Genomic DNA, 14,297 nt, shown 5'->3' with positions numbered 1-14,297 from the left:
GGAATGAAAGATGCAATTATGTATGAATAACGTGCCCTACTCGTCCCCATGAAGCTAATTGGTGCCATCTAGCGGGGGAAAAGGCTAAGGGAAAAGGACATGGCTGGCTCCTCTACTAAAAAACCCAAGAAAGCCTACTCGGCTTGTATCCATTGGGGTCGTCATCATATTCAATTTATAATATTCATACTTAATTAACTTTATTAATATTATGCAAATACATCATATCAAATGTTAGAAATCAACTCTGAGTCTTCAACTTGGCGTGATTTCATGGATGTTCTGTGATGTGATCTGACTGTCTTGATTAATGTCTGGACACATGTATGGTTGGTTGCCATTATTATGCATAATGCAGGATATATCCTCCTCATCTCATATATCCTGCATATATTTTTTTACTCTGTTTAAAATATTTCCCCCATTGAAATATTTCATATTCTCATAAAGGTTAATTTAAGATAATGTGTAGCAATGTAGATCAAAGAAAAATAAGATCAATGCCACTTTAATATGTTTTATTTTTTATTATAGGTTCTGAAAATAAAGTAGGTTTTAGATCAGCCCATCAAGGCGCGATGTGGACAAAACACAAATCGGTATAACTATCTGATACTAAGGCTATTAAACAACTCATTTCACAGACTTAGATCAAGGTTTACAATCCAACATAAGAATATAGTCTTTAAAAAGTCAAAAGTCAACGTTGTTTGGATGACGTTCTTCGTTGGATAATAGTAAACTTCACTATATATATGACTAATTACAGTAATACACAACGCTGAGGAAGGCCCATCTTGCCACATTTATTGTGTTCTGGCGCTTCCTTCTTTACATAGAGTAATAGCACAAAGATACAGTGTACTGTAGAGCAAAGGTTTTATAGAAGCCTGTACATTGTTTGCTAATTTCACCGCGGAGTGTTCTCACTCCTGTGTGCATTGATTCAAGCAATATAAAAGATTTCAAACGGTTAAAAGTTGTCAAAGTTCATGTTATTTAACACGTTGCTCCTCCTTACGAGCCAGTTAACTCCGAGCCCATGCTAATGCTGCGTAAACGCTGAGGGACATCATAGGACGGCACGGTGAGGAACGACATCACTCCATCGATGGGGGGGTTGGCGAGGGACGGCGCCACTCTACCGTTGTTGATACTTGGCTGGGAGCTGAAGAGCTCTTGAGCGGAGCAGGCGGTGGGACGCGGCAGAAGGGCGGAGGGGTTAAGGGTGGAGGAGGGAGTGGAGTGGTTCCTGGAGGGCTGAAGGGGTGGAGGAAGCAGTGACACCGATGATGTTTGGATGTCTCCACCTCTCCGCTCTGCTTTCCACACTTCCTCCCTTGTTTCTCCTTCTATAAAAACCCTCTCCTCCACTTCCACTTCCCCGTCTCCTGACGTTTGCTTCCCATGGTTCGAGGCCGGTTCGCCAGCATTCCTCTCCTGCGGGGCAACAAACTGAATCTCCAGGAGAGGCGTTCTGGCGCTGAAGCTGCACACAGAGCTCTCAGTGTCCTGGCCCAGACCTGAGGGTAGGGACCCCCCTTTACCTATCTTTCCGCCTTCTTCATCGTCGTCGTCGTCACTGCTGGGCGGGTCAATGCTGGGAGAGTGGCGTAGCCTCTGGAGCTGGGCGGACGTGCGTCGGAGAGCCCCTCCCATGAGGCCAGTGGGGGAGGGGGCAGCGTTGAGAAGGCGGTTGAAGAGAGCCATGTTGGGGTGACGGCTGGCCGACTCTTCCAGGTTCTCGGCAATGTCTGCCAGAGGCTGGAACTGCATCTCTTCTTTGGGAATCCTGGTACAAAATGGTTTACACCAGGTGCAGTGATAAATTAGTAAGTGGGGAAATGATTAACTCAGTATGGGGTGAGTAGGTAATGATTTTTTTTTTTAAATGAACAGGGAACATTATATTAACTTAAAAAGGTGCACAACCTTTTCCATCTATTTCAAGAAAGAAAACGTGGATGATAAACAGACCACTGTAACTTTTAAAGGCTCGATACAGGTTTACACGTTTTTGTTTTATTTACAAATGGCAAGCAGAAGCAAAACAATTTACCATCATTTTTGCTACAGTAGTTCATGGAGGAAAAGTCCAGACTTACGCCATGTCGAAGGTGGATCCCTGGAAGGACGGCTTGCGGAGGACAAACAAAGTAGCAGCAGTGTACGGCGGTCTGGGGTTGGAGTCGTTCCAGTAACGATCTCTCTCCATAATAGGCAGATCCCCATACATCTCATCCACTGCCATCATCGACACCTGAGGAGTGAAACACAGAAACACATCAGGTGTGAGGCACATATTTTACATTCATGTACAAAACACCCAAATGTATGGAAAAAAATGATTTCAGGCGACCCATTAAAATATATTTCAAAAGTAGGAATTTCCACATTAACTCAGTGACAGATTTGAAGAATTAGTGCTTAAAATGATTGATTGAAAAGGCCAGTGGCAAAGGTTTTGGCATGAACAGTGGAGGAACCTGGAAGTTCCTGTCTATCAGCCAGTTTGTCTCAAAGTCATCGTCATCTTCTCCGAAAGGGTTGATCAACTGCTCCGCAACCTTCGGGACACAATAACAAGAACCAATTAGAACGTCTCTCTTCGCATAGTGCCTCAAACATTTTTACAAACACTACGAAACGTAATCGGTCTGACCTTGAGCCACCCAGCGTAGAAGAAGAACTGCAGCAGGGTGAAGATGGGCACATAGAGGTCGAGGTCATGACCCGGATAGCCTTGGCTTGGGTCCAGGAACTGGCGACCAATCAGACACACCAGGAAGAAACTGTACACTGCCAATGACACCACCTGGGGGAGGAGGGGGGCGGGCGGAGAGAACGAGGGATGAACTGGGAGGGGAGCATACGTCGGTTGAACATACTAACAGTCCGACACAGGCATTAGTCTGACAACCCGTGGCGGGTTGAAACTCACCCGTGGCTCCCGACATGCGTGGCAGGTTAAAACTAACCTGTGGCAGGTTAAAACGATCCCGTGGCTTCCTGTGAGGTTATGTTTAGGGTTGGGTTTTTTGGGTAGGGTGTCGGACTAATGCTTGTCGGACTGTTTAGTACCTCGGACCAAACACATGCACCCGAATTGGGACGAAGTGAATATTAAAATTGATGTTCATAGGTTGAGGAAACGTGCAAAGAGACTTCAGTAAAGTCCTTCAGAATAGATAACATGTCCAATTAACGGGAACCCCTTTTGGTGTTTTAACTAAGCATTATGTTAGACTTTAGCTATTGAAAAATAGCAGATCTACAAGCTCATAGCGCGCCACCGAGTGGCGCGCTACGAGCTTGTAGGTCTGCTATTTTTGAAAAATCGTAAAAATGCGGCACAAATCTTTGAATATATATTCTTTCAGAGCGAACGTTTTTTTTTTTTTCGACGTCAGGCCTAAATGGATTAAGATTCCAGTGATGGATTAGAGGTGAATAGCAGAAGATGGAATGAGAACAGGTAGCTTTACCTGTGTGTAGACCAGGGGCACGCTGATCATGTCATAATGGAACAACATGCTGCAGTTCCCCCTGAAGGCATTCAGCTCCTGTTGACAGACACATTTAACCCATTTAACCCCTGCTCATTTTGTTAGGGTACGATTAGGCTCAGGGTAGAAGACAGAGTATAGCAACTTGCAACTTGTTTAAAATTTGTTCTCCTGCTTTGCCACCAAAATGTGGAATGTCCTACCAACGGTCATAAAGAAGTGTGAATCTCTTTCAAAACCGCTCTAAAAGAGCACTTACTGCAATAGAGCGTCGCAGTCCCGCCCCTTTCATGACGACGCCAGGCCCAGGAAATGATTCCCAATGCATTTTTCCCATAGACATTTCTATTAGTATTTATTTAAAGACGGTTATGACAAAGCCAACTCAAGTCGTGACAACTCATGACAACAAACACAATATTTTGGACCAAACAAATAATTACAAAGAAGAAAAACCACAAAAAAAGTGTTGTAACCTGCCGTTTTTTTTCTTCTTTCTAATTATTTGTTCGGCCCAAAAAATGGTGTTTGTTGTCATGAGTTGTCACGACTCGAGTTGGCTTTGTCCGCGGCGTAAACGTCTTGAAATAAATACTTTTTGAAATGTCTATGAGGAAAATGAACGGAGAATAATTTCCTGGGCCATGGTAGGGGGCGGGACTGCGACGCTCTATTCAGAACTGGCCCCCCAGTCAAAAGTGAAAGAGACTTGATCTCAGTTTAGGGGTAAGTGTGTTGCTCAGTTATAGTATAATTCAAAACGTTGACTGGGCGAGCCGGGGGGGTCAAATGCAGTATAACCTTCTGATTACCAGATGACCTCTCTACTCAATCAGCTGTGCGTGGTGGGTGCATGCGTTTGCGTTTGCGTGTGTGTGTGTCCGTGCGTGTGCGTGTGTGTGTGTGTGTGTGTGTGTGTGTGTGTGTGTGTCAGTGGCGTATCCAGGAATTACGTTTTGGGCAGGCAAGATATGTGTTAATTGTCGTCTCCCCGCGCACAATCGTAGCACTAAAGGTTTTCAAAGAGATATACCTGCCAGACGAGTGGGATACAAAGGCTGAAAGGCATGCATTTACATTCCAACGGGTGATTGAGGGTCGCACTCTACCGCAACGGCCAATCAGCTGTCCATTAATAGTTCTCAGGTCTTGTTTTTGTCCTCTTTTTGAGTGGTGTAAACCACTCCTACAACTGGCTTTGTTAGTTTACGTGTCTGTCTGTCTGTCTGTTCGTAAAAAATGAGCATGGTTGCTACGGTCACCCAGTTCACACGGGTGTGATTTCATTACGTCAGACATTACGTCAGACCACAGCTGATCAGTCTATATAAGACCTTACACCACTCAGTTCACACGGGTGTGATTTTTTCTCATTGTATGGATTTTGGCCAGGCCAGAAATGGATTTGGACAGGCGGACGCCTGCCCTCGCCTTATTGTAGATACGCCTCTGGTGTGTGTGTGTGTGTGTGTGTGTGTGTGTGTGTGTGTGTGTGTGGTGCAGGACCTCCAGCAGTAGTTTGAGTGTGCTGTCGTCCTTGATCCTTCCCTCACAGCGGGCTGCGGCCGCCAGGTTGGTGAACCACACACAGGGGATCCAGTACTTGTTGTAGGGACACTGGAGACCTTCAAACTTCTTGCGCTCCTCTCTCGTCATGAACCCTTTTTTTTCACAGTGGAAACCGCGATCAATGCCATTGTGTAGATAGAATGCTGAATATCTTTCTCAACCAACCCCTTATTATTAACAGTAAAATGGTTAAAAAGCTAACAGGCATGATTAGTGTAGTGATGATTGATAAATCATGAATGTATGATGTCAGGTGCATTTCAAAGACTTATTAAACTATTACCATCAGAGTCAAAATCATTGTTCTAAATCTACACACATTCTCTAAATCTACACACATTCCAAATATAATAAAATTAATATATTTGTTAAATTGGTGGATAATTCTAAATGAATACTAACATTACACATAAGCAGCATCAGCATACCCTATCATCCATGCATGTAAACTTATAGGTATTCACACGCCAAATCTGTCATACAACTTCCCATTCTCTCTTCTCTGCTCCAGCCAACTTGTCATTTACTGTATTTTACTTTGCTCCTTTATTGTATCGTAAGTTGATTTAATGGGTCTTAGATTTGTTTCTGTAACGGGTGTCCACCGAGGGCATGATTTGAATTATGTTACACACACACTCACACACACATGCTCGCACACGCACACACACAGTACATAACATAAACCCTCACACATTATATAATCTGCCCTTTTACTCAGTCCATATATAATGCAGTTTGATTGTTGATAGTTGCTGTTCCATTACAAGCAGTTTACAGCACAGAACCTTGCTGAAGCCTAGCCCTAGTTCATGTCCCAACCACACCTCATTGATGCAGCCAGGCCAAAATAAAAGTGTTATCATCACTTCCTTTCTCTCTGCAACTCGTGTGAACATGGTGAGACAGGAAATGGAAGGGCCAGGATGGAAAAAGCATTTGTTCATCTTCAGATTTCATGGACTCATAACTAGCATCTTTGTGCATGCTGCTGGCCAGCTTATCACAAATGGCATGCTTGTTATCCAACAGCTAAATGGCCATTGTGGTACCATTATGTTCTCTTGTCAATTTCAGCTTTTTCCTTTCCTTCTCTAGCTCACTTGTCCCCAAACTGTGGTCGAGACCCATTTGTGCAGATCATTTGAGCCACGGACCATCATTTGATGCGATTTGGACTCTCCCAAAACTAAAGAATATTTTGTTATCGTTGGATAAGATTTTGTCCACAATTCCATGCTGTATTGATGTTGGTACCACTAGGAGACATAACAGGCAAACGTTGGTCAAAATAACAATTATTTTTGCATTCTCTAATTGTGTAGACTCCTTGTAAATTAAATTAAGTAATGTACGTAGATGTTTAACAATAATTTAGAGTTAAAGATCTAGAAGGGTCTTTTTCGTTACCAACTTTCCATCATTTAGCCTGGGACCACCTGGAATCACCTCAAGGACCACTGCATGGTGGTCCCCGGACCACCGGTAAATCGAAAACCACTGCTTTGTTGTTTCTAGCCCACCAACTCACCAGCTTCCACCACGTGGTCCACGGTGGGGAAACGCTTGAAGACGGCGGTGCTCACGGAGCGCAGGATGAGCAGGGCCGACAGGCTGGCGTAGCGCATCAGGGTGCGTCGCAGCAGCCGCCCTCGCTCGTCCGCCCCCTGCAGACCGCCCGACAGGGCACACATCAGCCTGTCGGGCAGAGGGATGCAGGTGTACTGGCTCCACCAGCGGTTCACCACCAGGGTCACGTAGAAACCTGCGGAGCAACAAACACCGGCAAGTCGTTAGATCCACGTACGTCTATTTGTACGTCTCTAAATGTTTTTGATGATTTGAACATGGTGGACCCTATTGGAAACAAGTGTAATGCTTAATTGGGTCGTCCACTCACAGTTAACAGCCTTTGCATTGAGTTTGTGCTTGAAATGTACTGTAATTCTGCAAACTGTTAATAAATTCTTCAATCAATCAATCAAAAGTACTGTACTTAACCCATTTATGCCTGAAATCTTCCAGTTTTCTGAAATAAATATTTTCACGATTTTTCAAAAATAGCAGACCTACAAGCTCGTAGCGCGCCACTCGGTGGCGCGCTATGAGCTTGTAGATCTGCTATTTTTCAATAGCTAAATTATAACATAATGTTTAAAACACCAAAAGGGGTTCCCGCCCAAAATGGGTTAAGTACAATATTGAGGTATTTGTACTTTACTCGAGTATTTCAAATTTCCAATGCTTTTACTTAATTACTATACACAGTTTAGTTACTAGTTACGTTGTAGATTTTGATTGTTATTACAAAACATTACATTAACCACTTCAGCCCTATATACATTTCGGCCATTTGAAAATAGCTCTGATCTAAAATAGCTAATCTACAAGCTCATAGTTCGCCGCGATGCGACACATTGTGAGCTTGTAGATCTGCTATTTTCAAAAGATTTTTAACATAATAATGGAACATTCTGTATAATGAGTAGGCTACTTTAACATGTTGGTACTTTGATGCCAATAGCCTACATTTGTATTTTGTACTTTAGATCAAGTACATTTTCAATGTTGGACTTTTACTTGTAACAGAGTATTTCTAAAATGCAGTATTGATACTTTTACTTAAGTAAAACATTTGAGTAGTCATACTTTCTCCACCACTGATTCCAAGCTTCACAGTGAAAGCATTCAATTTACCGAGTACAAACGACATGGGGATGAGACTGGCGTAGTTGTCGCAATAGATCGCCAGTTTTTCAAAATACCTCTTCTGGTCATCATAGAGCAGAAATCTAAAAGTAACAAAACAGACGACAGATTAACCCATTTTGCCCTGAGATCGGATTCTAAAAATGTCTTCTAAATACTGACAGTTTTCTGAAAAAGCAATGTTTCTATGTCAGTCGTTCTTTGATTTTTCAAAAATAGCAGACCTACAAGCTCTTAGCGTGCCACTCGGTGGCGCGCTATGAGCTTGTAGATCTGCTATTTTTCAATAGCTAAAGCATGCTAACACCAAAAGGGGTTCCCGCCCAAAATGGGTTTTAAGTGACGTTATTTCTTTTTTTTAACATCAATTTAAAACGATGTAGATCAAATCAAATCACCTTTATTTATAAAGCACATTTAAAAACAATTTCCATTGTACCAAAGTGCTGTACAGACATTTCATCAACACCACAGATAGACAGCAGAAGAAAATTATTATTATAATACAGACTTACCTGTACGTAACACTGATTGCGGTATACATAGCAAAGAAAGCCAGGACCTCCTTGTAGAGGACCTTGTAGATGCTCCCCTTCCAGGCCAGAAGCAGCTTGGAGAATCCACAGAAGCGGGCATTCGCAACTCTGGCCGTGTAGGTGACAGTCATTTGGAGACATAGAGGTTTACGTCTTTCTTAAGTGGTGCTATGTAAAAGGAAGAATGGATTTGTGAATTACACAGACGTCTGAGTAAAATATATCCAAAGTGGGTTTCGCATCCACTTCCTCGAAGACCGGGATTTGATTCCTCTTCAAGTGCAGCCATTCATATCTTCATGTCAGTAGGCATCAGCCATCAGGCTCCGCAACCATGCTTGAGTCCTAATATGAAATATGTACGACCTGCACTGTCTGGTACACTGACTTTTGACACCTTGCGTGAACTCTTCCATGTGGATAATGTGGTTGATCATGTGGATTATGCGGTTGACTTGCACTGACATTTTGCACCTTAATCCCATGTACAACGCACTGACTTTTGTCTTTTTTTGTCTAGCATCTTAACTAACGTCTAACTGACATAAGTATACATAATGCGCAGAATCTGCTCCTATGCTCACGCATCTCTATATCTTATTCAGGTTTATGTGTTAAATACGTATGTAGATTTAGACTTTTTTTCTTGTCTTCTTGATCTCCTTTCCCCCCCTACTTCTTCTCCCCTTTCTTTTTTCTATGATAAAAAACGTTACCCGATGGAATGACGCACAAAAACTAATGTCACCCACATTTTTACTTTGTAAATCTGTGATGTGACAATAAAGCTGATTCTGCCACACTTGCACTAGCATGTACATCAGAACTTTGACAGATGCATTCTTATATTGTCATTGCTGATAATCTATACTTACATGAAGTTATATATTCATTGTTGATATACTATAGGCTATATTTATCCCTATAAATTATTGATATACTCACTATTCATTAGTGATGGATGTAGCATATATTCATTCATGTCACTGATGAGATTTAAAGATCCAGTGCCAGTATAGCCCTCAGCCTCTCACACGTGACACTAGAAATTAAATACATTTGTATTGAAAAGACGTACATACTTACCTAATTGGTTTCTTCTTCTTCTCTTGGTATAGCCTGGATCCTTTTGAGTGATTTGATGATACTAGTAGTAGTGAAAGTTAGAAATCGTCTCATTGGGAGCCACCACTGGCTACGTGAATTTAATTCATTATGCCGCAGTGTTTGGCACAGTGTTTTAACCCATTTTGGACTGAGGTCGATAAAAAATAAATTCTGAAAAACCCATGTTTCTATGTCAGTGACTCAGTGGTGCTCAACCTTTTTCATGTCAAGGACTCCCAGAATTATCTCTATTGGGCCACGGACCCCATCTCAAAATATGTAGTTCCAGGGACCCCCCAGAAGCAAATATTTTAGTTAAAAATGTTCTCTCTGGCCTGGGCCATGTGGTCCAGGCACCTTGGCTGGTAATCCAGTCTGGCAGTGTGCCGCGGGTTCGACTCCCGATCCCGACGGCCTTTACTGCATGTCTTCCCCCCATCTCTCTCCCCATTTCCTGTCAGCCTACTGTCTGTCCCTCCATAAAAATATAAAATAAAGGCGAAAGTAAAAAAAAAAACGATTTTTCAAAAATAGCAGACCTACAAGCTCGTAGCGCGCAACTCGGTGGCACGCTATGAGCTTGTAGATCTGCTATTTTTCAATAGCTAAATTATAACGTAAGTTATGTTTAAAACACCAAAAGGGGTTCCCGCCCAAAATGGGTTAAATACCGGTAACTGGTCTGGATACTGTTGTCGTCACAGACAGTACTGTAAAATGGGACTCAGTAGGTCGGCTACATAGCAGTAATAATAACAACTGAAGCTTCACCGGTGCGTTCAGTGGTCAGAGGAGCGCCCCGGGGTAAATCCCCCAAACGATGGAGGAGGAGCTCGTTAGCGCAGCCCCCGACCGAGAGAGAACAGGACTCGGCACAGCGCGCTTCAACCCGCTGATGGACTGCAAGCGACAAGCCCGCCTCGCCTCCATCCACGACAGACCCGGTCCACTGGAGCTAATGTACAAGAGGTCCAAAAGTAACATGCAAGTCAGTGAGTGCTGCATTACGAAACGGAGACTCACAAAAAGATTTTTTTAACTGGGACATTAGATTTGGTCACGCATCATGGACAAATGAGTTGAGAACTTTATTTTATTCTAATGTTTTTTTCTCCTAAGGATGCCACAGACGAATAACAGTCTAAGTCCACACTATTGATCCATAATGTATAAATGATAGATAAGGGTTCAGGACAACGAGGCCTTTTCGTGGAGGGGTCAGTCTGAAATTTGGATTTAGACTGTTTTTCGTCTGTGGTACTAATTAGAAGTACAATGTTTTCCAGGTATAAAGAACAATAAATCTGTTGCAAACCTACTGTCTCATAAAGGACAGACAGGTAGGCTACAGCTACACTGTAGAACCTTATGTGAAGTATAATTTATACAAAAGACGATCTCTCCGTGCACAAATACAGTCACTATACCATCACTGGAGACTGGCAGGCTTACAGCCACTCCAGAGTAAGAGAGATACTGTATGTTCTTTGAACTTGAAAGGTTAACTTTTTGTCTTATTGCCATAAATATGGGTGCAGGACACAAAAATAATCAATGGCCATCATGTCCATGGCAAACATTGATGTTAAGTTTGAGCAAACATTGGCTGGTAACTAGCCATGTTTGTTCTTGTTCAACAGTAAATCTATAGCCTACTACTTTTTAATGGTTTTAATTGCCTTCCGCAATCCGCCTGTTGATTGTACAATTAAGAGGCAGAGCCGAGGTACCCCACAGGAGACTGGATGGATGGTGCGTTTACTGGTCCTGAATTGTAAGGTCAAAGGTTAAGTGCTGCAAAGTCAGGCAATCAGGAGGACCCGTCAGAGCAAATCTGTGAGTTGGCTATTATTTCCAGGGGCTTGTTATGCGTGTGTACTGGGTACCCAAAATGTTTTTGAGCGCAGGCATGTGAGATTTTTTTTTTTAACACCCACTTAATGCTTACCTAAATCGGTGGTTTTCAACCAGTGGTCCTTGAGGGGGTTCCAGGTGGTCCCCAGCTAAATGATGGAGTTGGCTACCAAATGGACCCTTATTAGATCTTTAAATCTTGATTGTAAGAAACCAAATGGACCGCAAATGGTCCATTTTATGCTCTTCCAAGAAAAGGTACCACATACATGGTACCAACATTAATCGTCATTTTCAAATGATCGGAATCTGAGCGAGAGCCACCAAAAAAATGAAACTTGATCGGGACACCCCTAGTATCATTATATCCATATATTAGACTGGATATTGTACTATAGCAAAAGTGTTCTATAAAACAAAAAAAATGTATGTATCTGGAAGGGGACAAAAAAAATCATGTCGGTATACTCTGAAATTACCCAGTTGCACTGAGTGGCCATACACAAACGGGCATAATCTGATGACTTCAGTTAATTTACTTGCATGACACCCCTGGTCCCCCATCAATTATACCCCTTATTTCTGCTGCTTGCATGACACCCCTGCTCACCTATCAATTATGTTATTTCTGCTACAATGTTACAAAGTCAAAACCCAAGCACCCAAGACTCCCTCTACATTTCAGACTAGTATTTCAATCTAAAATGACTCACTCTTCATTTCAGACTAGTATTTCAATCTAAAATGACTCCCTCTACATTTCAGACTAGTATTTCAATCTAAAATGACTCCCTCTACATTTCAGACTAGTATTTCAAGGCCACTAAAACCTAAAGTTTGGTAGAAAAACTGCAAATCAATGTGGTGCCTTAGTTTATAAAAATTGAGGAGACAAAGCTAAACCACCCACACCCAGTTGACGCACAAGAAGGCATCAACGTGATTAAAGTCCATATTTCAGTGTAATTTATCATCCCACCATTTGTACTAGAACTAAGCATGTTACCAACCACAAGATGGCATCAGTGGGATTTAGTGCACTTCATTAAATGGAAACAAACAAGCACCGTGTAAACAGACTAGATTTATTTACTATAAATGCAACTGAAATGGATTTTACACTACACCACTCACACTCGACATTTCATTTTCAGACATTACACATATAACAAATAGTCATTCATTTAGACTTATTTCTCTTATGTCATAGACTTAAGTTTATAGGTTCTCAAGTGTCCAACTTGCAGTAAACAAACCTGAAGGGGGACTGGAATCTTCCACACGGATATTCAGCCTCATAACCTACAAGAGAAAGCAGTATCACAGTCAGTGTATGCAAAAATCCTTTACACCCCCATCTGCCACAACACACCAAAATGACCTCACTACTTATGGGCCTCAAAGAGCAGTAATAGCTGATCTACAAGCTCACAACTAAATGCGAAGCATTGGTCTTATGCTAGTTCTGCCCATCTGTGCCACTAGGGTTCATTATTAAACCCTGACAAGAATCGGTTGGTGCAATTACAGTATGTCAATACTACATGCTTACTTATTACAGAACATTTCCATGCATAGATCAGTGAGTGAGGTCCGTTGTCTCGAGACTTAAGTCAGGTCCTGGTAGATGAGTACTACTGAATCTGTGCCAAAGTCATGAGTTTGCTCTTCCAATACCACAATAGAACCACAGTAGAGATGACGTCTCTACCATGGCGGAATGGGTTTGGGTTTCATCAACTTATGCCACAAAGTGCTTACACTAAATGTATAAATGCAGCCAATTAATAATTCTGAGGCTAAACCATACATACCCGAAATAAAACAGCTTGTTGATGGTCAGTCTTGGCCAGACCTGCTATACTTGCAGTAGGAAACACGGCCTATAATGGGCTGCGGGGTTTTTTTGCAACTAAAACTTGACACAAGCAGGCTGCAGCATTCACAGTATTTAAAGCCCAATGCTTTAAGCCTGAGTTTTTACACGAGTATTAACGGCCAACCACTTCCTATTGCAAGTAAAGCTGATCAGCACAGAAAGGGGTAAAGTCCACATCTAGTTCCTCCACTCCAGGGCAGCAAGTCAGTTACCTGTAAAGCAAACAGAAACTTCATACACAGTAGTAAAACACTGCATCTATTCTAAACAGTAGGACAGCCCTCAAAGGCTCTAGTCTTAGTCAGACTTGTGGAGCCTAAAATAAAGAGACTGCCCTCAGTTTGGTCAAATCAAATCTTCAATCACATCCTCACACGATAGCATCATGTACATTGATCACATTCTGTGCAGAACATTTATATGCATGCAGTGAGTGAGGTCCGTTGTCTCCAGACTTAAGTCAGGTCCTGGTAGATGAGTACTACTGAATCTGTGCCAAAGTCATGAGTTTGCTCTTCCAATACCACAATAGAACCACAGTAGAGGTGAGGCCTCTACCATGGCGGAATGGGTTTGGGTTCAATCAACTTATGCCACCAAGTGCTTACACTACATTCATAAATGCAGCCAATAAAATATAACTGAGGCTAAAACCATACATACCCGAAATCAAACAGCTTGTTGATGGTCAGTCATGGCCAGACCTGCTTTACTTGCAGTAGGAAACACTACTATAATGCCATATGTCTATAATAATGCCATTGTAGAGACCAGCAAAACAGGTTAAACCTAGTCCTAGACAGGAGATTTTTGTATTCGATAAATATCCATCTAAAAAGATTACAGCGCATTGGAAAAAAGTGAAAATAGCCGATCTACAAGCCGACACACGTCGCATTGCTACACTAGCTTGTAGGTCGGCACTTCAGTTTTTGTCCCAGTGACACAATACGCATCTTTTGAGAGTTGAAAGGTTTGTAAACCACTGTTCCATCTATGCTACTGTCCAGCTTGGGCTGACTTCTTTTTTGCTAATAAAACTTTTCACAAGCAGGCTGCAGCAGCCACAGTATTTAACCCGTTTTGGGCGGGAACCCCTTTTGGTGTTAGCATTGTTATGCTTTAGCTATTGAAAAA

The 14,297-nt window shown here is 42.2% G+C and overlaps 1 protein-coding gene and 1 long non-coding RNA gene across 2 annotated transcripts; both read right to left on the bottom strand.

Annotated features, from left to right (window-relative positions):
- Nucleotides 1-822: 822 nt before the first annotated feature.
- best2 (bestrophin 2) lies at nucleotides 823-8,485 on the bottom strand. The gene is made up of 9 exons (XM_079500292.1): nucleotides 8,300-8,485; nucleotides 7,773-7,867; nucleotides 6,607-6,840; nucleotides 5,013-5,167; nucleotides 3,486-3,563; nucleotides 2,663-2,815; nucleotides 2,487-2,567; nucleotides 2,106-2,260; nucleotides 823-1,792 (listed from the first exon to the last, which is right to left on the bottom strand). Exons 1-9 carry the CDS (start codon nucleotides 8,449-8,451, stop codon nucleotides 1,018-1,020), a joined length of 1,878 nt encoding a protein of 625 aa, XP_079356418.1. The 5' UTR covers nucleotides 8,452-8,485; the 3' UTR covers nucleotides 823-1,017.
- Nucleotides 8,486-12,350: 3,865 nt separating this feature from the next.
- Nucleotides 12,351-14,295, bottom strand: LOC306922590. Its single transcript, XR_013789947.1, has 3 exons — nucleotides 13,824-14,295; nucleotides 13,096-13,372; nucleotides 12,351-12,583 (listed from the first exon to the last, which is right to left on the bottom strand). It is a non-coding gene; the product is annotated as an uncharacterized lncRNA (long non-coding RNA).
- Nucleotides 14,296-14,297: the final 2 nt, after the last annotated feature.

The sequence above is a fragment of the Electrona antarctica genome, assembly GCF_951216825.1.
Source record: "Electrona antarctica genome assembly, chromosome: 4".
Taxonomy (NCBI): Eukaryota; Metazoa; Chordata; class Actinopteri; order Myctophiformes; family Myctophidae; genus Electrona; species Electrona antarctica.
The sequence above is the reverse complement of the archived record's forward strand: the minus strand, read 5'-3'. Positions and strand labels throughout refer to the sequence as shown.

What these genes read in the sequence shown, in the direction of transcription:
- best2 (XM_079500292.1), bottom strand. Translation starts at nt 8,451, where the DNA reads ATGACTGTCACCTACACGGCCAGAGTTGCGAATGCCCGCTTCTGTGGA. An exon ending in TCTACGCTGGGTGGCTCAAG is followed by an intron (nt 2,568 to 2,662) that starts GTCAGACCGATT and finishes TGTGTCCCGAAG; the next exon opens with GTTGCGGAGCAGTTGATCAA. An exon ending in GGATCCACCTTCGACATGGC is followed by an intron (nt 1,793 to 2,105) that starts GTAAGTCTGGAC and finishes ATTTTGTACCAG; the next exon opens with GATTCCCAAAGAAGAGATGC.